This window comes from Ovis aries, chromosome 9 (genome assembly GCF_016772045.2).
Source record: "Ovis aries strain OAR_USU_Benz2616 breed Rambouillet chromosome 9, ARS-UI_Ramb_v3.0, whole genome shotgun sequence".
In the NCBI taxonomy this organism is placed as follows: domain Eukaryota; kingdom Metazoa; phylum Chordata; class Mammalia; order Artiodactyla; family Bovidae; genus Ovis; species Ovis aries.
In genome coordinates, this window is record NC_056062.1 from 94,323,205 (window position 1) to 94,349,750 (window position 26,546).

The 26,546-nt window shown below is 52.6% G+C and overlaps 1 protein-coding gene across 4 annotated transcripts in view; it reads left to right on the forward strand.

Annotated features, from left to right (window-relative positions):
- The window catches only part of DEPTOR (DEP domain containing MTOR interacting protein), a 160,436-nt gene that overhangs the window by 101,910 nt on the left and 31,980 nt on the right, over positions 1–26,546 (forward strand). For 2 of the 4 annotated variants that reach the window (XM_042254542.2, XM_042254543.2), the window contains exons 5-8: positions 4,027–4,212; positions 6,309–6,443; positions 11,388–11,458; positions 14,127–14,231. In XM_042254542.2, the coding sequence (XP_042110476.1) occupies positions 4,027–4,212; positions 6,309–6,443; positions 11,388–11,458; positions 14,127–14,231 (497 nt within the window). Of the gene's footprint in view, positions 1–4,026; positions 4,213–6,308; positions 6,444–11,387; positions 11,459–12,763; positions 13,899–14,126; positions 14,238–26,546 lie in introns of those variants that run through there. The other 2 variants (XR_006060892.2, XM_042254544.2) reach the window with 2 other exon arrangements.

Sequence of the window (26,546 nt, forward strand, 5' to 3'; positions counted from 1 at the left end):
AGAACCTCGTTCCCCAGCGTGTGGCTGCTCCCGAGGCCCTAAGAACCAAGTCAGTCCTTGGAATGGAAGTGGGGCGGTGAACGTTGTGCCGCGTTAAGCTGAATTCCCGTCGGTCAAATGACAGTGTATCACCAGCAAACGATGGTCACGGTGGAAGCAACAACGTGCTCAGCCACTCGGTCGTGTCCAACTCTTTGCCACCCTGTGGACCGTGGTCTTCCAGGCTCCTCTGTCCAGGGGCTTCTCCAGGCAAGAACACTGGAGTGGGTTGCCGGTTCCCTCCCCAGGGGGACCTCCCGACCCAGGGATCAAACCAGCGTCTCTTACATCCCCTGCACTAGGCACGTGGGCTGTAAATTAACAAACGTGCAGTTTATTGAGTTCTTTCAATCTTGGCATTATGTTTGACATGGGTAGTCCACTATCTTATACAGTCCTGGTCTGCCCTGATTTGGTCATGTTTAAACACGTAGATTACTGGAGAGACTATGTCACGACAGAGGGCTGTTTAAACTTACTCCTTATATGTTATCTTAGGTGATGTTTGCCGTTTTAGACATAGGTGGTAGTACAACTCGGGAGTGGAGAATGGGAGTGAATTAATCCTTGGCTCAGTATGTAAAGCCAGCCTTCAAATTTCCATTTCAATTAAAAATGTTTTTGAAGCACTTTATCTGTCATGGAATTGGTTTAGATTTAGAATGTGATTCTGGATTTATTTATACCAAAGCCAGTGCTTTGTGTCATTCACTGTATAAAGACAAAACAGGTCTTAATAAGGGTATATACAGTACTATGGATTTTCAGGTTGTAATTTAAGATACTGTTGCCAAAGTCACATTGTGGATTTTAAAAATCACAGTAAACTCAGAAAAGGTTGCCAGAAAAAAATAAGTTATCTATAAAAGTATTATAAATTACTGTATTATAGTGTTATTGAATGTAGTGGTGTAATACATTTATATAAAAATTTGACTATCATGGGAGCCACTATTTATAGATATCATATCAAAATGTCATTGACTTATCTTTTGGTCTAGGATGTATTTATAATCTCCTGAACACAAGAATGTATTGTTTACTGAGAATATGCAGTACCATCTCTGAATTAGATGTGTTTGCTTTCATGGCCAACATCATTCATTTACCTGAAGTGAATAGTTTTTTGTGGTCACTGTGTAGTTGCTAAATCATGTCTGACTCTTTGACTCTTTATGATCCCATGGACTGCAGCCCACAGGCTCCTCTGTCCTGGAGTTTGCTCAAATTCATGTCCATTGAGTCAGCGATGCATCCAACCATCTCTGTTGTCCCCGTCTCCTCCTGTCTTCAATCCTTCCCAGCTTCAGGGCCATTTCTGATGAGTCAGATCTTCGCACCAGGTGGCCAAAGTATTAGAGCTTTAGCTTCAGCATCAGTCCTTCCAATGAATATTCAGGACTGATCTCCTTTAGAATGGACTGGTTGGATCTCCTTGTAGTCCAAGGGACTCTCAAGAGTCTTCTCCAGCACCACTGTTCGAAAGCATCAGTTCCCCAGTGTTGGGCCTTCTTTATGGTCCAACTCTCACATCCGTACATGACCACAGGAAATTATTTGGCAATATAAAGGAATGAAGTTTAAAAAAAAAAGGGGGAGGGAAGTGCCGATACACGGCGTTACATGGATAAACCTTGTGAACGTTATGCCAAGGGGAAGACGCGGGTCACAGTGGACCTTGGGGGCTCTGATCGTACGAAATGCCGAAGGCAGGCAACGCTGCAGGGTTGGCACGTTGGTCATGAATAAGGGTCACAGGCAGAGTGGAAGCCACAGCTCAGGAGCTGGCTTTCTTCTGGGGTTGATGGGACTGTTTTAAAATCAGTTGTGATGCCGGGATGCACACCTCTGTGAGCACATTCCAGAGTAGAACAGAGAGCGTGCACATTAGGTGGGTGAGTTATCTTGTACGTAAATTACATTTCAGTGATGCAGTTACAGAACGCATGTAGAATCTCTAAAATAAAACCAGGTTTTGACCTGTCTTGCCGAAATCAAAAGGAAGGAAAAAAATCCTCTTAACATTTGTTTTTTTTTTCAAAGCTGCAGGAGTTTTGACTGCCTTTAATGATCAACCAGTCAGAGAGAAATTTCTGTTAGAGTAGAAATAACAGCCTAGTTGAAAAGGAACAGAGAGAGAAGCTGGGTTAAAAGCCCGCGTTTTAAGCCTCAGATAAGCGAGTAGAGCAGACGCCTGCGTGCTGGCACAGCGCATGCGCAGTGATAGTGTCGCTGGCCGGCTGGGCGTCAGCGCCGGAGCCGCTTGTCCCCGCGGCGTGCTGCGCTGCCTCTCCTGCTGGGTTCACGGCGTGAGGACGCCTATTCCTGGTCTCCCAGCCCACTTACGAAACGTGCTGTGGCAGTTTGTTTGTTTCTCAAAAACCGATTGTGCTTGTGTATGACTTTCGTCTGCGCTGGTCTCCGCGGCTGTGCCCGCTCTCCTCCGGTTGCAGAGGCGGGCTCCTCGCGGCGCTGGCCCCTTCTCTTGCGGAGCGCGGGCTGGGGGGCTCGAGGGCCTCGGTGGCGTGCGGCGTGGGCTCAGAGCGCAGGCCCGGTGGCTGTGGGGCTTCCGCTCTGAGGCGTGTGGGGTCTTCCCGGACCAGGGATGGAGCCCGTGTCTCCCGCATTGGCAGGTGGATTCTTTACCGCTGAGCCCCTAGGGAGGCCCTGACTGTTTCTCTTTATTGACAGACATATACTTAACCTACAAGAAAATGCACACACCTTAAACGCTTAGTTTGATTTCACCTGGGAAGCCCCCTGATAACATATATATATTCGTGTAAAATAAGATTCAGAACGTCTTCCTCGCGAGTCTCCTCCTGCCCTTCCCCAGGCAGTACCTCATCCCTGCCCCTTTCTAATTTCTGTCATTATTTGTGAATTCTGGCTTTGCTTGAGCCTCATATAAATTGACACTCATCTTGTGTCTGGCCTTTCTAACTCAGCTTAATGCTTTTGGTATTAACCCACGTTGTCTTCTGTGTCAACAGCTCATTCCTTCTTATCACCGAGGAGTGTTTCATGATATGAATATAATGGTTTACTTACCTATTCTCCTACTTACCTAGGTCCATACCATTTCTGTCCTTTATCGAGCCCATCTTTGCATGAAATGTTCCTTTGGTATCTCTAATTTTCTTGAAGAGCTCTCTAGTCTTTCCCATTCTATTGTTTTCCTCTATTTCTTTGCATTGATTGCTGAAGAAGGCTTTCTTGTCTCTCCTTGCTATTCTTTGGAACTCTGCATTCAAATGGGTATATCTTTCCTTTTCTCCTTTGCTTTTCACTTCTCTTCTTTTCACAGCTATTTGAAAGGCCTCCTCAGACAGCCATTTTGCTTTTTTGCATTTCTTTTTCTTGGGGATGGTCTTGATCCCTGTCTCCTGTACAATGTCATGAACCTCTGCCCATAGTTCTTCAGGCACTTTATCAGATCTAATCCCTTGAATCTATTTCTCACTTCCACTGTATAATCGTAAGGGATTTGTTTTAGGTCATACCTGAATGGTCTAGTGGTTTCCCCTACTTTCTTCAATTTAAGTGTGAATTTGGCAATAAGGAGTTCATGATCTGAGCCACAGTAAGCTCCCAGTCTTGTTTTTGTTGACTGTATAGAGTGTCTCCATCTTTTCTTGTCCTATGCTAACTGGATTTTTGGAGACAGAGTCTATTCAAGTGTTTTGAATTTGGGGGGGTGGAGACTTCAGCGTGTTGCTGGCCGTTTTCAGCATTCTTGGTTACTTCCCAGAGACCAAAACAGCCTTGGCATGTGGCTTCTGAAGCCTGACGTCTTGCCTATTCTGCGTCTCCACGACTCATGAGTATAAAATTGAATAAACCCCTGAGGTATAAGGGGCATTGTAGCATTGGGTGTAAAGTCTTTGTCAAGACTTTTGCTGCTGTCTGTTGGCTGGAGTTTCCCGGCTACAGTGCCCAGTGTCTGCAGGATACCAGGCGGTCTCACCTGCTGTTTCTTCTCCCCAGTGTCCAACAAGCACCCGTTTGTGGACAGCAATCTTCTCTACCAGTTCAGAATGAACTTCCGGCGGAGGCGAAGGCTGATGGAGCTGCTCAGTGAGAAGTCCCCGTCCTCCCAGGAGACGCACGACAGCCCCTTCTGCCTGCGGAGGCAAGGCCCGGACAACCGAAAGTCAGCCAGCTTCACGTCAGGTGCGCGCGTCCCCCTCGCGCGAGCGTGGCTGTTGGGAGTAACACAGGCATAGCTCACCTCTGTGAGTTCTGTTCTCGAGAGACTATTTATAGCTAAAACATTATATATCTATTTATTTTGCCCCCCCCAAAAGAAAACATACCCACACACCACCAAATTGTCCCTGGGTAATCAACTTCAATGCCGTGAAGTCTGTTTTATAATTTTATGTATTTAAATTACAAAAGACCACTCAGGCCCTCACTCATGCCTTATTTACTTTTCATTTGCAGACAATTCTGGGTCTCTTGTATTTCAGGCAGATTCTTTACTGCCTGAGAAACAATCCTTACGTATCATTAATTATCCAGTTTGCTAAGTCCAGCATTGGAAATCTATATAAGGATGAATAAGACTTTCGAGGGCTTATACAACTAAAAGGAAACTGATTATCAATGTATCACACAGAACAAGGTAAACCTGTGAAAGGCAGACATAGGCGCTCAGAAAGCACAGTATCCTGGGGCGTTATGTGTAAGGTCAGACCCGGGCAGAAATGATGACTGATGTTCACAACGATAACCCCATTTGAACAGACTAACCTGAACAAAATAACCCCATTCACTCAGAGAAGGCCAACAACGTGTCATTCTGTGTAAGAGGATGGCGTGCTTCCTGGGCTGTCTTCTGCTCCGAAAACTCCACGCTGACTCAGGAAACTGGTCAGCCTAAGGCTTGGCGCCTAAGGCCTCAGGCTTCACCTGAAACCCTGAGCAAAAGGAACACATGTGTTGGTTACAAACAGGAGGCGACAGTGAGAACATTCACAGCTAGAGGTCCTGGGAACAGTCTGCACCCGGCACGGAGCCAAGCTTGGCTGCATAGAGTTTCTCATTGAATCCTCACTGTTACTCTGGGAGGAAAGACTTCTTATCCCCACCTTACGGGTGAAGAAGTGCAGTCACAGGGCGGTGGAGTGGCTTCGGCAGGCCCCCACAGCTAGGAAGTGGTGGGCGGAGCTGGGTCTGGCAGGAATTCTGTCCTGACCCAGCGCTCCTCTTCAGCCTTCCAAATCCCAGGTTCCTCAGACGGGCTGGGAAGGGGCACAGAAGCAAAGGAAGGGCCGTGCCAGGAGAGGAAACACTAGCTGAGGGGGGGGGGCCTGAGCCTGTGCTTGGATGCCCTCCAGCCGTGTGCCCCTAAGGCGGCAGCCTCCTGAAAACACACAGGAACCGTCCACACCCTCCCTGTTCTTCACTGAGTCCCAGAGACCTGAACAGGTGACCGTGATAAGGACACGGTAACCATGGTGACCTGAAGGCCAGCGTGGCCTTGGGCTTCCCGGGACCAGGCCCTGCTCCGAGCGCTCCCGCGGTCCTTTCCCTGCATCCTACACCTTGCGCTCCTCCCCCTGATGAGAGCCAGCCAGCTCAGCGGAGGGAAAAGCGAGGTCAGATCACTGAAGCGGCTGCTTCAGAACCGCACGCCCTCCAAGCCTGAGGTCATGCTCTGCGTTTTAATCTTCTGTGGCGCTGGGTTGTTAATGGTTTACTCTTCAATCAGGAGGTGCTTATTGTCACCGTTAGTTCATTGAGTGTCTTGCCGGCACTTAATTTACATCCTCTCAGGGATGCTTGGCGTGAGCTCCGTGGTTCTTAAAATAGTATTTCATGTAGCTGAGCGCTTTCCCCTATATAACCATGCCTGCACCAATCCCCACTGGAGAGCAGTATTCCCACTTTACAGCTGGGGAGACTGAGGCTTACAAAACCCAAGGGACTAGGCCCAGCTCGTGCTATTCATAGGTGGCAGAGCTGCCACTCAGACCCTTGCCTTTCCGATGCCAAGGCCAGAGGGCTTGATTCTGGCAGTAGAGGCTGCCCCACCACCCCGGCAGCTGCAGGTGGCCTGTTCTCGAGAGCCAGTCTCACTGCCGTCTGTGACCGCGCGTGTCCCAGGGACCCGGCCCACCGCCGTGGGTGACCGCGCGTGTCCCGGGGACCCAGGCCTCCCCTCGAGTGACTGCGCGTGTCCCGGGGACCCGGCCCACGACCGTGCATGACGGCGCGTGTCCCGGGCCCGGCCCACGGTCGTGACCGCGCGTCCTCGCCCACAGTCAGCCCCAGCAAGGAGATCAAGGTCGCGTCGGCGGCGCGGAGGAGCAGCATGAGCAGCTGCGGCAGCGGTGGCTACTTCAGCAGCAGCCCCACCCTCTCCAGCAGCCCCCCGGTGCCGTGCAACCCCAAGTCCGGTGAGTGGCGGCTGCGCCCGTTTGCCCGAGGCTGTTAAGCGGCTTCCCTCGTTAAGCGGACGGGGAGGGACAGGGTGATCTCTGTGCGTGGTGCTGCTTGGGGGTGCCTCCTCTTGGATGGCGGCTTCCCGGTGTGCTGGTGGTACAGAACCCCCCAGCCAGTGCAGGAGAGGTAAGGGATACGAGCTCACTCCCTGGTTGAGGGAGGGGGCTGGAGATCCCGCCCCAGTGAGGCTGCCTGGAGAATCCCTCGGGCAGAGGGGCCCGGCGGCTGCAGCCCGGGGTCGCAGACTTGGACACGACTGGGCACTGGGCACTGAGGGCACAGGCAGGCGCGCCTCGGGGGAGAAGGGAGGACGCAGGTTTGCAGACGAACTGGGCTGCAGCGCGCGCCCCGCGGAGGCTGCGGCTGACCCCAGGTGGCACTCTGGAGTCAGGGGGCCTTGGAGAGGGGTCCCCTCTTGGGGGAGGTGGCCAGGCCGTTAGACCCTCACGCTGACTGGCCGTTGGATGCTGGCCGCCCCTCGGAGCGGGGCATGGCCTGGGGAAGTCGGCTCTCTTTGCAGACAGCGTTCCCAGGACGGCTATGAACCCCGGCAGTCTGAGGGCCTCCGCGCCAGCAGCCCCAGCTCCAGGAGCAGCCGCTGGTTTCTGCGGTGGGTTTGAGTGGCGCACAGCAGCGGAGGTGCCGCTGCCCGGATGGTAACTGATGCTTGGATCTGCTGGGTCTCTGCACCCGCAAGGGAGAAGCGCGGAGCTCTGCAACCCAGCTACCCCTGCAGAGGACTCTCCGTGCCTTGCGGTCTCAAACTCTACTCTCCCACCTCCATAGACTTTATGTTCCAGAAAAAAAAAAAAATAACCAACAACCTAGGCACACAGATGGGTAATGAACTTGCGCTCAGATCGAGTCACCTCCTCAGCCCACAGGCACCTGGACCCGGGGATGCCACCGCCTTCGCCAGAGTGGACTCTGCTCCGCTGGGGCCAGCATGGCCTGAGGACACCTTCCCCCTGCTTGTGTAGTGCCCCAGCCCCCCAGCATTGAGTGCGTCACCTTCAGGGAGGTCATTCCTGGGGCGAGTAGAAGGCTGCATTGTTTCCTCTTTCTCCTTACCCCCTTGGCCCAAAGGGGGAGTTTCACTGAGGTGCAGACAGAAACGGAGAGGGCGATGGCACTCTACTCCAGTACTCTTGTTTGGAAAATCCCATGGACAGAGGAGCCTGGTGGGCTGCAGTCCATGGGGTCGCTGGGAGTCAGACTCGACTGAGCGACTTCACTTTCACTTTTCACTTTCATTCTTGGAGAAGGAAATGACACCCCACTCCAGTGCTCTCGCCTGGGAACTTCCATGGATGGAGGAGCCTGGTGGGCTGCAGTCCATGGGGTCGCTAGGAGTCGGACACGACTGAGCGACCTCACTTTCACTTTTCACTTTCATGCATTGGAGAAGGAAACGGCAACCCACTCCAGTGTTCTTGCCTGGAGAATCCCAGGGACGGGGGAGCCTGGTGGGCTGCCATCTGTGGGGTCACACAGAGTCGGACACGACTGAGCGACTTAGCAGCAGCAGCAGCAGACAGAAATGGAAGGTTGGGTCTCTAAGGACCAGAACTGTCAGGACTTCATGGGTAAATCCTACCTCTGTGTTCTGATGAGCTCCTCTTTCAACTCTTCAGTGGATTCCCAAGACAGAGGGAGCTCACCTGTGATTTTTTTTCCCTCAAGTAGGTAAGCAGGCTTCATGGTAAGGCATTTAAAGTTAATCATTAGTTATCCATCAGCATATATTTTTAATACTATATGTAAATGCCCCAATCCAGCTTAAGTGCTATAAAAGTAATATAATTGGTATCATTGTGATGAGTAAATAAGTTCTCAAGGGTATGATAAGAGAAAGCTAGAAATTACTCCCTAGGTTTCAGAGTTTCTACACATTTTAACACAGGAAAGCGCGGCAGTGAATTCAGTGGTCAGCATTGTTGCCAAGTATTACAATGCAGTGTGACTCAAAGTCACGATGACGCCTGTCAGAATGTCTGATGTCACTTGACCCCTGTCAGAATGGCTGACATTGGAAAGAACTCACGTGACAAATGCTGGTGAGCGTGCAGAGAACAGGGGGCCGTCGTGCACGGTTGGTGGGGATGTAGACAGGTGCAGCCAGCGTGGGAAGCAGTGTGGTGATGCCTGAAAGAAAGAGAAGCAGGACCCCCCTGTGATCCCGCAGTTTCACTTCTGAGTGTTTGTCCGTCGGGGAGGAGCACGCTCGCTTGAGATTCTACTTGCACCCCTGTGCTTATCGCAGCATTGCTTGTAACAGCCGAGACACGGAAGCAGCCTAGATGCCCGTCGGGATGGATGGGTGAAGGAAACGTGCTGTATCGCACGCACGCACACACGCACACACGGAGGCCCGCTGTTCAGTGATGACAGTGAAGGAAAGTGCTCTGGGCAGCGACGTGGGTGAGCCTTGAGGTCTGCGTGCCAAGTGACACGTCAGACAAGGAGTGACAGGCGCCACCCGAGCTCACGTGTATGTGGAACCGGACAGAAGCCTCGCACGCACAGAGAGCAAGCTGGTGCCGCCCAGAGGGGCCTGGCCAGTGGGGGCGGGAAGGTCGAGTGGGCGAAAGGGGTCAGAGGGCACAAGTCTCCAGCTTCTCAGTGCGGCCCGGGGAATGCAGTGTCCCGCCTGTGACTGCAGTTAGTAATGCTGCGTTGTATATTTGAACGTTGCTAGGAGAGCAGCCCTTTCTTTCATTTTTTTATCTGTTTGGGTGCCGGGTCTCAGCACGAGGGCCCCTTGGCAGCAGGTGGTGGGATCTGGCTCCTGACCCCCTGCTTTGGGAGCTGAGGGTCCCAGCCACTGAACCCCCAGGAAAGTCCCCAGCGTAGGTCTGCAAAGCTCTCATGTCAAGAAGCATCAGGTGATGACCTGAACTGGATCAGGTGATCATTTCGTCACGCATGCATCCTTATGTTGTGACCTGAAACAGATCCAGTGTGTCGATTATATCTCAATGAAAGTAGGCCGTGTAACAGGATGTGGGGGCTCTCGTCGGATATCACAGTGCCGTGTGATTCCCACATCCACCCCCATGAGCCCCAGAAGGGATCTGAGGGCCGAGAGTGTGCAGGGCTTGACTAATGGGGAGTAAAAAGGCCGCAAGTCCCCAACTGCGGGCCCCTCCTCTCAACTCCTGACCCTCTGCTGAGAGCTGCTCTTCTTGACCTCACGCTTCTCGCTCTGTAGGGGAGACGGCAAACCCCTGTCCTCCTTTATGAGCTTTCCGAAAGCATCACCGGGCATCCCCATGACCCGTCAGGTCAGCAGGCAGCGCCCCGCTGCCCTCAGCTGAGAACGTGCGGGGCAGGGCCCCACCCAGTGGTCTGGGTCTCCCTGCCTCTGGTCCCCCTTGGCTGGGCCTGGCCTCCAGCCCCTGACGGCCCCCACAGAGGGGACGGAGGCTGCGCGTCACCATGGTGAACTCCCCGCCCACCCCTCTAGCTTCTCCACGCTCAAGCTGGTGGTGTCTCTAACTGAGACCACTGGCTGTTCTGGGCCGCCGCGGCAGCCTCTGCTCCGGTGCTGCATGAGCAGCGGGTGGACAGGGTTCATCTTTGCTGGGATTTTAGGCTGCAAGTCAGGAAGGGACCGCGGTCTTTGCCGTCTGCTGGGCCCCAGCAGTGATCTGATGGTCCGGGTGTCTTGGGGGGCCACACGCAGCCATGTTGGGGCTTCTGCACCCTTTCTTCTGAGGGTGGGCAGTGGCATCAACGCTTGAGTTTAAATCTTGGCTCCATTTGACTCTGAGGCCTTGGACACAAGGTTCTTAACTTTTCTCAGCTTCAGTTTCCTCCCTAGCAGAATAGGTATAAGGAGGAAATGACCCACTAGTTCTTGTACGATGAAACAGAGAGAATATATAAAGTGCTGAGCATAGAAGCCAGCATGTGATAAGGATGCAGAGAAGCTCCCCAGTGTTAGGGTTCAGGCCAAAGGCAGCCTGGGGCTTCAGCGAGCACGTTGAACTTTAACGGGGAACTCTAAGGAGCTCTGGTGGACAGGATGTGGACAGTATGATGGGGGGGAGGGGCGTGGCATTAGCTCTGGAAACACGGTACGAAGTCTGCCAGAGCCAGAGTTCCTCTTCCTTTTGACGTGTTGAATGCCTTGTCGTTATTTGGTCACTACGTCATGTCCGACTCCTTTGCAACCCCGTGGACTGTAGCCCACCTGGCTCCTCCGTCCGTGGAATTTTCCAGGAAGGAACACTGGACTGGGTAGCCACTTCCTGGTACAGGGAGTATTCAGGGAGTATTCCTGACCCAGGGGTTGAGCCTGAGTCTCCTGTGATGCAGGAGGGTTCTGCCCGTCGAGGAAGTGTTGAATGCCTCAGTTCAGTTCAGCCCTCAGTTGTGTCCGACTCTTTGCGACCTCGTGGACTGCAGCCCGCCAGGCCTCCCTGTCCATCACCACTCCCGGAGTTCACCCAGACTCATGTCCATTGAGTCAGTGACGCCCTCCAGCCATCTCATCCCCTGCTGTCCCCTTCTCCTCCCTTTCTCTTCTCCAGGGGATCTTCCCAACCCAGGGGTTGAACCCAGGTTTCCCACATTGCAGGCAGATTCTGTACCAGCTGAGCCGCAGGGGAAGCCTGCTGAATGCCCATCTGGGCTTGGAAGAAGGAAACTCAGGAACTCCCTTGGCTCTCCTGCTTCTCCCCCGCTCCGTCTCTGCTGTCTGTGAGTTAGGGCTAGGGCTGTTTCCGTTCCCTAGTTTCCTGGCCATGTTTGGCGAGAGTTGTGCACCGGGAGGCAGGGATCTCTGACACTTTGGGTCACTGATGTCGCAGACTGAGGCATTCAGCAAGTTTCTGCTGAAAGACTGGACAGAGAGCTAAGAGGATTTGTGCCTTGACCCTACGTCTGTCTTACAGTGTTGAAGAGGCCCGTCACTTCTGAGGAACTCTTGACTCCTGGGGCTCCGTATGCGAGGAAGACATTCACGGTAGGCCCCCCCTTTGGATTTTCTCCCGCACTGCTGCATGTCTGGAGCGTGGCAGCGTGGCAGCCTGTCCGTGTCGAGTTTAGGAATGGGCTTGGCAAGGTTCTCCCAGTTCCCCTTTGGTTTTGAGCATCATCATGACAGTGTGACTTTCTTGACACTTTGGCAATAAAATGCATTAGGACTTGACACAATTTATTGTTATTAACCCAGCATTTCAAATTCCTTTTGATGTTTCCCTAAAAAAAACTCACTATGTACCTATTCTAGTATAATGACAGATTCAAAGGCAGGTGGTAGCGCAAAGAATGGCAACAATCCCTTTCTGCTCATAGTTAATTATAAAGATTATTTAAAACATATTGTTGTTTAGTTGCTAAGTCATGTCCGGCTCTTTGTGACCCCATGGACTCTAGCCCGCCACGCTCCTCTGTCCATGGGATTCTCCAGGCAAGAACGCCTGGAGTGGGTGCCATTTCCTTCTCCGGGGGACCCTCCCAACCCAGGGATCACACCCGTGTCTCCTGCACGGCAGGCAGGTTCTTCACCACCGAGCTACGAAGGAAGCCCTACTTCAGACAGGAGGGAGGCTTGAGGTAGAGGAAGAAGGCTGCTCTGTGATCATCAGTGGCGCTTTTGACGATATTTTAGGGTCTCGAATTGCAGAATGACCCCGTTTGGATGTCCTACGTATCTGTGACCACCTGCCCTCTCTTGGAGGGTCTTCAGCCTTCCTTCTTCTTCTTCTAAGACCCCCTGGTTTTCTTCAGACAGGACCCAAGGACTCCGTTTCTCATTCTTTTCTTAAAGAGTTTTGAAACGTGAACCATTTTTAAAGCCTTTGTGGGATTTGCTCCAGGACTGCTCCTGCTGTGTGTTTTAGCTTTCGGGCCGCGGGCCACGTGGGAGCTCAGCCTCCTGACCGGGGGCGGGCCCACAGCCCCTCATCAGAAGGTGGGGGCCCAGCCTCCTGACTGGGGCAGGCCCACAGCCCCGCACTGGAAGGTGGGGTCGCAACCAGGGGTCAGGCCCACAGAGCCTCCCAACCAGGGGTCAGGCACACAGCCCCGCACTGGAAGGCAGGGGTTTAGCTTCCTGACCAGGGATCGGGCCCACAGCCCCCTATTGGAAGGTGGGGTCTTAGCCTCTGGGCCCGGAGGGACGCGCCCACGCCCCCTGCTGGCCTCGCCTCCCCGCCCCGCCCCGCCCACCGGCCTCTTGTCTCCTTACATCTGCATCAGTGGCGTCTTTAAAACGCTTTTTCTCATCCTGTCTTCAGCCTTCTGATGTGTGCTTTAATACCTCAAGGTGGGGGAAAGCTTTCCACACCATCCGTGCTGCAAACATTTGTCAAGGACTGGAGCACATTCTGAGCAGCAAGGAATTAAAGCCGGTTGGGTCCATTCATAGCCAACCAATATGAAAACAGCGCAGGCAACACGTCCGTATCCAAGGAAAAGGCCAACTGTACGTTTGGAAGTGAAATCACATTTGAAGAACTCACAGCGCCAAACCCGAAAGCCAGCAAAGTGCCTGATGAAGAGCTTCTCAGGTCTGCCCTGCTGGTCCAGTGGCTAAGAACCCACCTTCCAGTGCTGGGGATACGGGTTTGATCCTTGGTCTGGGAAGATGCCACGTGCCACGCGGCAACTAAGGCCGTGCACCTCAGTTACCAACTCCTGAGCGCCCTGGGGCCCGCGCTCCACAGCATGAGAAGCCACCGAAATGGCAAGCCCACGCTCTGCAGCTGGAGACCAGCCCCCGCCCGCAGCAGCTGGCACAGCCCAAAATATGTAAGTCCCAGAAGAACTTCTCAGGCAAGCAAAAGCGGAGACTATGAGTACTAAGCCTGCCCTGAAAGTCGTCAAGGACGGTCAGCAAAGTATCATTTGCTTCTCTGCTTTTCCTCCATCTCTGCATTCAAGAGACAGTGGAGCGTAGTTTTAGGTATAAATTCTCCTTGGTTCTAAATATCAACGCCAGCATTGCTAGTAATTGATTGTGAATGGCCGTTGTCTGTATTTTGGCTGGGGTGTGTGCTAGAGACGTGTCTGGGAGCTGCCCAGCAAATGTAACTGCCGATTCTAATTACAATTCTGTCAGGAAAAAGCACTCCAGTTTCAAACAACCTTTGGACCAGAGTTGACTTGAGAATTAAGAACATAGCGTCCTTTTTCACTGTCTTTTCTTGGTACATTAAGTTGTGTTTCAAGAAAGCCAAGACTCTTCATGTTTCTCCTCCTCAGTAATTGAAATGACTAGTTTAGAAGTCAGTGAGGTAGCAAGAACAGGAGGAAAGTACCCTTTGGAAGCAGAAGGGAAATTGGACCCGGAGGGAAATGTCAACTGTGTTTTTCAGATCATCTAAACTTTCCATTGGAGTCTGATGGGAAACTGCAACACAGCCTGAGAAAGCAGCCGTCTGCCGATTGTCTGTGGAGCAGTGAGTTCACAGTAGCACCTCCTTTCCGCCCGGCAGGTGTTTCTGGGCCGCAGCTTCTGCACGAACATGTGCGCCTGTGTTTGCGATGGATGCAGGCAGCCCCGTCCCGCCGGCGCGGAGCCGAGCGGAGCAGGCTGCCTCGCGCAGGCGTTCCCCCGCGGGCCTTCTCTCCTGGAGGCTGGGCACCAGGGCCGTCCGCGGGCTGCTGACTGTGCTTTTCCTCTCCAGATCGTCGGGGACGCGGTCGGCTGGGGCTTCGTGGTGCGCGGGAGCAAGCCGTGCCACATCCAGGCCGTGGACCCCAGCGGCCCGGCGGCGGCGGCGGGCATGAAGGTACGGGTGGGCCCCGCGCCCCGCGTGTCCTGCCGCGCCCCCCGCGCCCCCGCGCCCCCCGCGCCCCCGCGCCCCCCGCGCCCCCCGCGCCCCCGCGCCCCCCGCGCCCCGCGTGTCCTGCCGCGCCCCCCGCGCCCCCGCGCCCCCCGCGCCCCGCGTGTCCTGCCGCGCCCCCCGCGCGCCCCGCGTGTCCTGCCGCGCCCCCCGCGCCCCCCGCACCCCGCGTGTCCTGCCTTGCCCCCCCGCGCGCCCCGCGTGTCCTGCCGCGCCCCCCGCGCCCCCCGCGCCCCCGCGCCCCGCGTGTCCTGCCGCGCCCCCCGCGCCCCCCGCGCCCCCCGCGCCCCCCGCCCCGCGTGTCCTGCCGCACCCCGCGCCCCGCGCGCCCCGCGTGTCCTGCCGCGCCCCCCGCGCGCCCCCCGCGCCCCCGCGCCCCCCGCGTCTAGTCGTCCTGCCTCCCTGCGCGCTCGCCCCTCTGTCCTTTCCTTTGCCCTTTCTGAGCGAGGTTGAGTTGAAGCCAAGAGCTTCGAAGTGAGGTCGAAACTAAGAGGGCGAGTCTTCCCGTCCCTCGGACTCTACGTCCGTTTTCTAAATCTCCCTCGGGTTTTTTTTTGTTTTTTTTTTTACATTTCTCTCCTTAACTAATACTTAATTTGAAAAAAGAGAGTTTACTTTTGCTTAAGTCTTCTTTTTTTGAGTGACAGAAACGTTTTAATTATTTTTAAAATTTATTTATGTTAATTGGAGGCTAATTAGTTTTCAGCATTGTGGTGGGTTTTGCCGTATATTGACACGAGTCAGCCATGGGTGTACACGTGTTCCCCATCCTGACCCCCCTCCCTCCTCCCTCCCCATCCCATCCCTCTGGGTCATCCCAGTGCACCAGCCCTGAGCACCCTGTCTCATGCATCGAACCTGGACTGGCGATCTGTTTCACACGTGATGATAGACCTGTTTCAATGCTGTTCTCCCACATCATCTTCTGGACTCTAGTCCAGAAGACTGTTCTACACATCTGTGTCTCTTTTGCTGTCTCGCATACAGGGTTATCGTTACCATCTTTCTAAATTCCCTATATATGTGTTAGTATACTGTACTGGTGTTTTTCTTTCTGGCTTACTTCACTCTGTATAATCGGCTCCAGTTTCATCCACCCCCTTAGAACTGATTCAAATGCATTCTTTTTAATGGCTGAGTAATACTCCATTGTGTATATGTGCCACTACTTTCTTATCCACTCGTCTGCTGATGGACATCTAGGTTGCTTCCATATCCTGGCTACTGTAAACAGTGCTGAGATGAACACTGGGGTACACGAGTCTCTTTCAATTCTGGTTTCCTCTGTGTGTATGCCCAGCAGTGGGATTGCTGGATTGTATGGCAGCTGTATTTCCGGTTTTTTAAGGAATCTCCACACTGTTCTCCATAGTAGCTGTACTAGTTTGCATTCCCACCAACAGTGTAAGAGGGTTCCCTTTTCTCCACACCCTCTCCAGCATTTATTGCTCGAAGACTTTTGGATCACAGCCATTCTGACTGGCATGAGATGGTACCTAATTGTGGTTTTGATTTTGCATTTCTCTGATAATAAGTGATGTTGAGCATCTTTTCATGTGTTTGTTAGCCATCTGTATGTCTTCTTTGAAGAAATGTCTATTTAGTTCTTTGGCCCATTTTTTGATTGGGTCGTTTATTTTTCTGGAATTGAGCTGCAGGAGCTGCTTGTATATTTTTGCTGAGTCTTATATGAGAACTCCACTGCCTGTGTTGTACACAGAGTATGTACCTGTGGTGTTTATGCAGCCAGCAGAGCACATTAAGACCATAAAAAATAGCAAATAGTGAGAAAAAGAGAAGAAAAGTCATGGAGTTTGGAAGAAAAGTCATGGCGTTTGGAAGAGAAGTTTAGTGTTGTTTTTTTTTTTTTTTAACCAGCTTTTTGAATAAGTTTCATAACACCTCATTGCCTGTTTCCTCCCCTCTGAAATGATCATCGTGTTTCATTCTGCTGCCTTATGGATTAGGTATGTTGAAACACTCGAAAAAGTGCAAAGAAATACGCACACATCAGACAATTGAGTGAATTGTGTAAGGTTTTTGAAAATTTGTTGCTATTTTTTTCTATTAAAGTAATGAATATAGAATTGAAAACTTTTGGAAAATACACACAAGCAGGAAAAAAAATTGTACCTGCCTATCATCTTTACTAACTGATAGATATTCCCATTTTTAAGCAGCACTTTGGAAGTGTAGTTGGCATAAAGTGCATAGGTGTTAACATCTTTATTTATATTCTTCCAGGTTTCTTATGTGCATATGTACATTTATATACATTGTTTTTACTTATAAAGAAATACGGTATAAGAGGATATTGAGATCATTGGGTTTCTGCCTCAAAACGCCTTTATCTGGCAGTTTTGTCCTGTCTCACAGAGGACATTTACCTCTTGCTTATCTGGGGTCATGGGTGGACGCAGAAGACATGAAAGCCACAGGCTCTGGCTTTATGCCGACAACACTTTCATCCACGCCCATCCGTCCCTCTTCCAGAGCAGCAGGCCAGTGGAGCTGCAGGTGTGGTTCGGGCCTGCACTGCCCTGGTTCCCAGCATCTACCCCCGGGCAGTGGCTCACCTTCTGGACAAGAGAGGTGGGCCCAGAGCAGGGATTACGGCCGCGCTGGGTGACTGGTGCTGGGTTGGGGACTGACTGCCCTCTGGTTTGAGCACCTCCTTCATACAGGGGTCTCTTTGGTGACTCAGCAGGTAAAGAATCTGCCTGCAGTGCAGGAGACCTGGGTTTGATCGCTGGGATAGGACGATCCCCTGGAGGAGGGCATGGCAACCCACTCCAGTATTCTTGCCTGGGAAATCCCATGGACGGAGGAGCCTGGTGGGCGACAGTCCACGGGGTCCCAAAGAGTCTGACACGAGTGAGTCAGAGTGTAAGCAGTCTCCTTTCACAGGCTTGTGCTCTGGGCACGTTCCATGCGCCTTGCTGGCCGAGTGCGTCTGTGTGCGGTGGGCACGGTACCCAGGAACCCAGAGCAGGAGAGCCTGCAGGGAGCACCTGCTTCTGTGCCGAGGCCGAATTTTTCCCTTTTCTAGTGGGACTCTTGGCTGTGGGAAGAGTTTCATCTTTTGTTTCCACAGTAAACTACCTCCGTATAAATTATTTTTGGCAGAGTGCTTCGCTTCTGAGCGTACACTCACTTGCGTGGAGCTTTGACTCAAAGCAGATTTCCTTTGGGGAAAGTGATGGATTTACATTGCAGCTAAAGACCTTGGTTTGCTTAGCCAGGTGTATTTCATTGACTTTAGTTCATCATTATTAATATGCATAACTGTTCCAGATGTTGTCTGTTGATAATTAACTCCTTGATATCTCTACACTGATTGATGGGTAACCTGGGATATTTTTGTCCGTTTCAGAAGATAACACTCATGGTTTATATTCCTAGTTTCTCAGGTGGGGTGTACAATGGTTTTTGTATGTTGTAGAGCAGTACAGAATTCAGCAGAGCTACATTTCCAAACTTGCATTATACAGCTCTCTAGTCCAGCAAAGTGGAGAGCTGACTCATTTGAAAAGACCCTGATGCTGGGAAAGACTGAGGGCAGGGGGAGAAGCGGACAACAGAGGATGAGATGGTTGGTTGGCATCCCTGACTCAATGGACATGAGTTTGGGTGGACTCCGGGAGCTGGTGATGGACAGGGAGGTCCGGCGTGCTGCAGTCCATGGGTCCACACAGTCAGACACGCCTGAGCGACTGAGCTGAGCTGAGTCCAGCAGAGCATCTTGTCCTGAGGCTCTGCGATCAAAACAGCTCCAAGTGCTGCACACTGCCCCTGTCTCGGAAGTTTGCAGAAAAGCGCATCAGCACGCTAAGAATGCTGGGAAACGGAGCCAAAGAAAAAGTCCGTTTAAACTATCTAACACAACATATATCATTTAATAGGAACTCTGAAATGGAATCTGAAGACTAAGAATTAAAAAAAAAGAAAGACCAAGATAGAGCCTTGTTTTAAAAGCCTGCTTTTGATCAAACTCTGTGTTGGAGTGAATATATTGAGATGTATTTTGAGTGTGCTGTTGGCTAAATGAAAATGACAGATACAGAGTGGCAGAAGTCAGAAAGAGACAAACAGAGCATATATTAATGCCTTTATATAGAAGCTGGAAAAATGGTACAGATGAGCCTATTTGCAGGGCAGGGACAGAAACACAGGTATAGAGAGTGGATCTGTGAACAGAGGAGCGAGGCGGGGAGGCTGAGGATGGACGAATTGGGAGAGGAGCACTGCCGTACGTTCACCAGCGACAGTGCCGTATACACCGGTGACGTATAACCAAGTGACAGCGACATATACACTGGTAACAGTGACGTATACACCGGTGACATATACACTGGTGACATATTCACTGATGACATATACGCTAGTGACGTATACACCGGTGAGAGCGACATATACACCGGTGACGTATACACTGCTGACATATTCACTGATGACATATACTCCGGTGACATACACACCCGTGACAGTGACGTACACCCCACTGACAGTGATGCACACCCCAGTGACGTATATACACTAGTGAAAGTGAAAGTCGCCCGGTCGTGTCCAGCTCTTTGGGACCCCAGGGACTATGCAGTCCATGGGACTCTCCAGGCCAGAATCCTGGAGTGGGTTGCCATTCCCTCTCCAGGGGATCTTCCCAACCCAGGGATCGAACCCAGGTCTCCCTCACTGCAGGCGGATTCGTTACCAGCCGAGCCACCGGGGAAGCTACGATGTGTGAAATAACAGCGTGTAGCGAGCTCGGCTCGGTGCTCTGTGATGGCCGGCAGGGTGGGAGGTCCAAGAGGAGGGAATGTGTGTGTAGTTGATTCACGTCGTACTGCGGAAATAAACGCAGCACTGTAAACCAGTTACACTCCAATTAAAAAAATTATTTTAATGAAAATGAGGGAATACCATGCTCCTCCATATAATTTACTTGTCTGTATTTATTTGCTTAGTCCGTTACTTTGTTACAGAAAATGATGAATAGATAATTTTCTAATTTGCCATATGCATTTGTTATTAAATAAGTTCTGTGAAAAGCCCTTGTGTAACCCAGTCCTGGAGGCTTGTTCCCACTGACCTGTCACGTCACTGCTGCTCGTGACTTCAGGGCAGTGTGTATGGGTGCGCAGCCTCCATCTATATGGGCAGCAGCGCTGACCCTATGAGAGCCTGTCCTGGGGAAGGAGCTAGTGACCTGGGCAGTGTCCTACCCGCTTGGTCTGGGTGGTAAAAGTTGCTCCAAACTCTGGCCAGACACCTTTAGCCCCGCTGACTGGCCCGAGCTAACCTAAGACAGTACAAAGCTCCCACCTTTGCCTCCCGCATGACTTTCTCCCAGGAGACCAGGCCCGCCCCTGAGGTCAGAGCCCGTGTTCTCCTACTTTCCAGTGTAGACGGCGCTTTTCGTCTGGCCCTCTGTGGCCTTCCCGTCCAGCGGAATTTTCCTACATGGCTGCTTAATTTCACTCCTTTCCTTGCCAAAACAGAAACCGTGCTGTAACCAAGGTTTCGTATGCTTGTCATTTCTCGCTTTTAGTTTACCCTGGGGCTTGGAAACTTTTCAGTGGCGGGGGCACCTTTTTGTGTGGACAGGACAGGCCCAGACTGGAGAGCCTGGGTGCTGTGTTCCCCTCTTAATGCTTCTTGATCTTTCGGACCCAGAGAGGAGCTCTTTGCCTGCTTAAAGGAACCCTTAGTGCATGAAGGTTTCCTGGGTAGCTTGGTGGTAAAGAATCTACCTGCCAGCGCAGGAGTTGGGGGTTCAATCCCTGGGTTGGGAAGATCTCCTGGAGGAAGGCGTGACAACCCACTGCAGTGTTCTTGCCTAGAGAATCCCATGGACAGAGGAGCCTGGTGGGCTATAGTCCACGGGTTCTCAAGAGTCAAACATGACTGAGAGACTGGACAATCACGCACGCTTAGTCCGTGATGAGGCGAAACCGTCGTGCCTGTATCAGCATTTCCTTCTCCGGCAGTTCTGGAAAAGGTCCAGAGAACATGCCTCCTTAGGGCGAGTGAAGAGGATCACTGCCTTCTCCTCTGGATGGGATTGGCGGGGCCTATGACCTGCCCCCACGCCCGGCGCCTCCGCGCTGCTGACCCTGCAGCTGGGGCGGCTCAGGCAGCTGAGCTGCAGCGGGGACATCGCGGAGATGCAGGCCCGGGAAGCTTCCAGCCTGAGTTCAGCTGTGAGTGGAACTGACTCTTAAGTGTTTCAGTCAAAAGACCTCTGCGTCATCCCCTGCTTGTTTGAAGTTCTGTTTTCACTCGTCTGCTTCCCTTCCAATCACCTCCTCACGCAGTTGCAGCATGCTTGTCCCAAGACACCGAAAAGGGGGCAGATGTTACCAGAAGCACCACATATAACCTTATTTTCGGTTTTGTCTTAATCGGGAGCCATGTAACAAAGAAGGCAACTCATTACACCTTTTCTGATAAAGTTTTCATACTTCTTTCATACCTCTCTCTTCTCCCTTTCCCAGCCTAGAGAATAATGGTAATAGGACCATCAGAATTCTCACTTTGAATCACCATCTTTGAATCAAAGTTATTTTTTAGAATAATTTTATTATTATTATTTTGGTGGCACTTTCTTTAACATTTATTTACTCATCCTGCCGAGTCAGGTCCTAGTTGCCACACTTGGCCTCAGTGTGGCGCGCAGACCTTGTTGCTCTGCAGCACGTGGGAGTGAAGTTCCCCGGCCAGGGATTGAACCTACATCCCCTGCATTGGAAGGGGGATTCTTGACCACTGGAGTGAAAGTGAAAATGTTAGTTGCTCAATCGTCTCTGGCTCTGTGCGATCCCCTGGACTGTGGCCTGCCAGGCTCCTCTGTCCATGGGATTCTCCAGGCAAGAATGCTGGAGTGGGTTGCCATTCTGCAGAGGATCTTCCCGACGCAAGGATCAAACCTGGGTCTCCAGCAGTAACCAGTGGACCACCGGGGAAATCCCAGAGTTGTTCTAATGTTGAAAGTTCTTCTATGTGAAAAGTGCAATCTGCAGGCCTCTGGCATGGAGGGCCTTTGCTTGGCACAGCAGCTCTAGCGTGGAGCGTGAAACATGGGAACCATCCAGAGCTGAGCCTCCCCCTGCAGTGTGCTTTCCTCTGGAAGAGTCTGGTCCCTAGACTCCCCCTCAGGGGCTCATCCATCCTTTAGGGATTCCATTCCAGTAGCCTCTGGTTCATTTTGGCATGATGGGGCAAGGAGGAAAGGAGAAAAGCAGTAACTTCCTGAGTGTCTTCTGTGTGCCTGACCTTTCTGGGCTGAGTCCACTTCATATCAGCAGCTAGACAGTAAAACCCTAAAGGAAGAAATGGTCCCAGGAGGAATAATTATATTTCTTTAGTCTCTTTTCCTCTATGTTGAAAAGGAATAAAATTCCTTCCCAAGATATTCCACAGGCTACAGTCTAACAACAGCACTTGAACTTGGTTTCATATCGCAGCCTTTAATGACCTCTCTCTCTTTTTTTAAATCACAAAAGTCTGTCGAGCCTGAACCCAAATGTGGGTCCCATTCTCTGTCATAACTTGATTTTCATGATCCTCTGGGAGCTATCTTCCACTCGAGTCGGGGAAGACTGACAAATACACCCTGATTGTGCCTAGATATGTGCCAGGTAAATCTAGTCACATGACGCTGGCTTTGTTGTTTAATCACCAAGTCATGGACCCCATGGACTGTAGTCTGCCAGGCTCCTCTGTCCATCGGATTCTCCAGGCAAGAATGCTGGAGTGGGTTGCCGTTTCCTCCTCCAGGGGGTCTTCCCGACCCAGGAATTAGACCCGGGTTTCCTGCGCTGCAGGCAGGTTCCTTACCACAGAGCCGCCTGGGAAGCCTGGCGTCCCCTTGCGGTGAGGACGGTGCCAGTCGTCCTCCGGGGCCTCGGAGTCCATCATCGGGCTCTTTTGGTGGAAACACCCTCTCCAGCCTGCTTCACTTGCGGCTCCACTGGCCTCAGGCTGGGCAACTGCTTCCTTGGTTTCCATTCAAGCTTCAGATTCAATGTCAGTTTTTCGGAGAAGCCTTCTTTAAACACCTTGTCTTCCTCCAGTTACTCTTTATCGTATCACCCTGTCTTGTCTTTTCAAGATGTAACACTCATCAGAATTGGATAATAGTACCTGATAGGTTATCATTTGTCTCCAGTAGAACCTTGTCTGCCTTTAACTGCTGTCTTCCCGGCCCTTTCGTAAGTGCTGGAAGCACACGTGTTGCCTGACCCAGTGAGCTGGTGCTTCCGGAGAAGGCTGAGGAGCTTACTCGTTGAACACGGGCGCTGTACGCCCACACCTCTCATACCCGGTATCGCTTTCATTGTTCTTTCAAGTCTGGGAAGGGGAGTGGGAAATGTCCTCCCCCCTTGCAAACGAGGAACCTGAGGCTCACTTAGTCCCTTTCTCAAGGTCACCAAGCTTGGGAATGCCACAGCTAGCTTCAAATCCGGTCTCTTTGCCCCAAACTCCTAATAATGTTTCCTGTTGCATTATTTCAAAAAATACAAGCCCATGGGGCAGAGCTCAGCAGATGGCCTGTGTATGTTAATCGCTCAGTCGAGCCCGACTCTTGGCAACCCCGTGGACTGTTGCCCGCCAGGCTCCCCAGTCCTTGGAATTCTCCAGGCAAGATCACTCGAGTGGGTTGCCATGCCCTCCTCCAGGGGATCTTCCAGACCCAGGGATCAAACCCAGGTCCCCTGCATTGCAGGCAGCTTCTTTAGCATCTGAGCCACCCGGGGAAGTGGGAGATGATATCATCCAACAAAACCTCAACCCCCTGTGGGCTGCTCAGTGGTTCTTAACCTTTCCTGTGTCTTGTGTGGGGAATTTGTGTTCAATGCAAGATGAGTTGTTGAGGTGGTCACACGTCTACCTGCCTTTGCTTGCAGAAGGTCAAATAAATAATGCTTTTTCTTGGCCCCAGCCCCTCACCTAGGCCAGGACTGATCTTGCAGGGTCATCCAAGTGAAGGATGTAAAAAAAAAAAAAAAAAAGCACTTCTGCTAGTTTAATCAAACACTTATCTGAGCAAACCATTCAGCCTTCAGACTGTGAAGGCATTTGAGCCATATTTACAAATAAGAAACAAAAGATATCCTTGCTCTTTTCTGGAAAGTTTTTTTTTTCTTTTTTCCTGGTGGGAATAATTAAATCCTGTGAGAAATGGTATTCAAGTTCTCATGCAGCCTCGTGCCAGCTCTCACAGGGATTCCAAGACTCCTGGCTTCTCCTCGTGTTTCCTGCTGTTATGAATTGAGGGATGTGGATGTGTGGGGCCTCTTTTCACTGTTTGTTTGCTTCTTTGTGTGTTCATATGGAGACAGAGCCGTCTGAGTCACAGTAAGGAGTTAGTGGTCATTGTGTTCTTTTTTTCCTCCTCTCAAACATCCCTATTTCTCATACAGAAGAAAAATGTCGGAATCCTGCTTGTTTGGGTCTTTCCTCCCCATGGCCACAAAGCCTGTATATTTCACATGGAATTTGCCTCCTAACCAAGAGAAGCCAAGCTGGCCTCCCAAATTCCTAATTAATTTGCCAAGACCGTTTGGGCACTGGAGTAGCAAATGGTGGGATGACTGCCAACACGTGTGAAGAAAGCTCGTGTGAAGGAAGCTGTGCACCGTGGGGTAAAGGCAGCTGCTTTGCAGTCGAGCCAGGAAGGCTGGGCGTGCTGACGCGCTGGGCTGTGCTCAGCCGACTGGGAGCGGAAGGGCCAGCGCTTTGCTCACGCAGGCCTGGTGGGCGGGAGCGTCTGTGGCTCTGGCTGTGGGGAGCCTGCGCGCCTCGGGGCCTCAGCTCCTGCCGCGGCCAGCACAAGCAAGAGTCGCACCTGCACAGGGAGAGAACGGAGCATCCCCGCTAAGAAAATAAGAGAGAGACAAAAGATGGGGTTGAGAGGATCAGACCAAAATGGCTGATACCTTGCTTTATTGTGCTGCGGTATATATAGGGTAAAGTACGTAACTTAAGGCACTCACAAGGTTGTTTTTTAATCTCAGGATACAATCACCAGACCCTTACCATTGTATATAGAACACAATCAGAATATCTATCTTCTATGAAGTATACACAATAAGATAATCTATCTTCTATGAAATGTTGCCGAAACCAAACATCTTGGAGCCTTAAGGGTTACAAAAGTTCTTGAGGGTGGCGGGACAGGGAGCTTAGGCACATGTCCTAGGGCCCGGCATACCTGCCAGGGAGCTCCCAAGACTTAACCCTTCACGGGTCGTCCCCCGCAAGCTCCGACCTCCTTTCTGCTCCCTGCCCTCCCGCTCGCCCTGGAGAAGACAGGGCAGCTCCACAGTTCTGTGTTCACTTCGTCTTTCTCAGCCACCTGCCGTCATGTCAGGCCTGGCTGGGATTTATGGTCTGGAGAGGGAGAGAGACCGCCACCCCAGAACTCCACTCCGGAGTGTATAAACAGAGGTGCGGGGACAAACGGGGCCTGGCTTCTCTGTGTGGGCCAGCGGAGCACAGCAAGCCGCACGTCCCCAGGGGAGGGTGCTTGAGCTGAGACCCAAAGGATGGGTAGAGACTGGGGCTCCGTGGAGGTCCAGCGGTTCAGGCCCCTTCCAGGGAAGCGGGCACAGGTTCGATCCCTGCTTGGGGAACTAAGAGCCCACACGCCCTGTGGCATGGCCAGAAGAAAAACCACACACAGCAAGAATGGGTAGCGCTCAGGTAGACCTAAGTGTAGCTGCGTGTGTGTGCACGTGTTCACCCGCTCACGCCCATGGTTGCAGTGTGTTCACGCGTGCACACACGGAGAGTTTATTCCATAAAGCAGAAACTCAGAGTGGAGCCATGGCCGGGGGCAAGAGCGGGGGGAAGGACGGTTTGGGAGAGCGCGGAGGATGTGTCCACGCTGCTGCATTTGCCGTGGGCGAGACCTACTGTGCGCTCGGGGCGCCCTGCTCAAGGTCGCGCGGCAGCCCGGATGGGAGCGGAGTCTGGGGGAGAGGGGTGCGTGGGTGTGCACGGCTGAGTGCGGTGCTGTCCGCCTGGCCCTGTCCCGGCACTGTCAACAGCTGTACTCCAGCGTGAGACAAAAAGTGAAGAAGGCACGGGTGCCCGCTAGGACCTGCCTGCACCACGGAGGGCGTGTGGGGAGGAAGGGCGGCGGTGAGTTAGCGCAGCGTCTCTCAGCCTACTATTTGTGGCTCAGTGGGTAAAGCGTCTGCCTACAACGCGGGACACCCGGGTTCGATCCCTGGGTCAGGAAGATCCCCTGGAGCAGGAAATGGCAACCCACTCCAGTACTCTTGCCTGGAGAATCCCATGGACGGAGAAGCCTGGTGGGCTACAGTCCACGGAGTCGCAAATAGTCGGACACGACGGAGCGACTTCACTTGTCCTTTTAAGGAGCATTTGACAGACGTTTTCCCCTTAATCCTCTCTCTCTCCGTAAAATGTACCCACAGGCGGCTGTAGGCCTGTCCACGGACTGTCTGTGTGTACGGATGTGTGTGCGCGGGCCTCGCACATGAAAGAGGAAGCCTGGTTTTCAGACTCCAGGCGGCAGTTTTTTCCCCCTTTGGGAACTAGGTCACCCCCAGTGGAAATGCGTGAGTTGGAGGGGGGAGGTTAAGAGATTTATAAAGCGGGAGTTTGAGCTGTCATAACTTCCGTGTGACAGAGGACACAGCCTGTAAGTGCAGGCCCTGCAGAGCCGCGGAAGGCGCGCCCCTGCGTGGCGCCGGGGCACCGAGCGTTCCCGGCCTCCGCGGGGCCAGGGGCGGCCGCTCCCGGTTCCGTCTGCAGAGACCAGCGCAGGCTTCAGCGTCGGGCAGACCCCAGGCCTGCCCGGGCCTCTGCTCTCCTGGCTGAGGCCCGTGTGGAGCCTCCTCCGGCTCCGGAGAGGCGGCTGCCGCCTGCCCGAGGCCTGACTGCACCCTGGCCCGCGGGGCGGGTGCGAGGCCCTCTCCAGTCCGGGCTCCTTCCCGCTTCCCGGGGCTCCAGCCGTCCGCTCCGAGTGGCTGTTTTCCTTCTGCTCGTTCCTCCCACGTCCCCTGTGTTTCTGTCCTAAGTGTGTCTGGAAACCCACGTGAGCGCGCGCGGCGCCAGCCGTGCCCGACTCTGGGCCCCGTGGGCTGCAGCCGCCAGGCCCCCTGCCCACGGGGCTTTCCGGGAGGACACTGCAGGGGGCCCGCGCCCTCCTCCAGGGCGTCTCCTGACCCAGGACCGCTCCTCGTCAGCAGGCGGCTCCTTCACCTGGGAAGCCCCCTGAGGCTGCAAGGC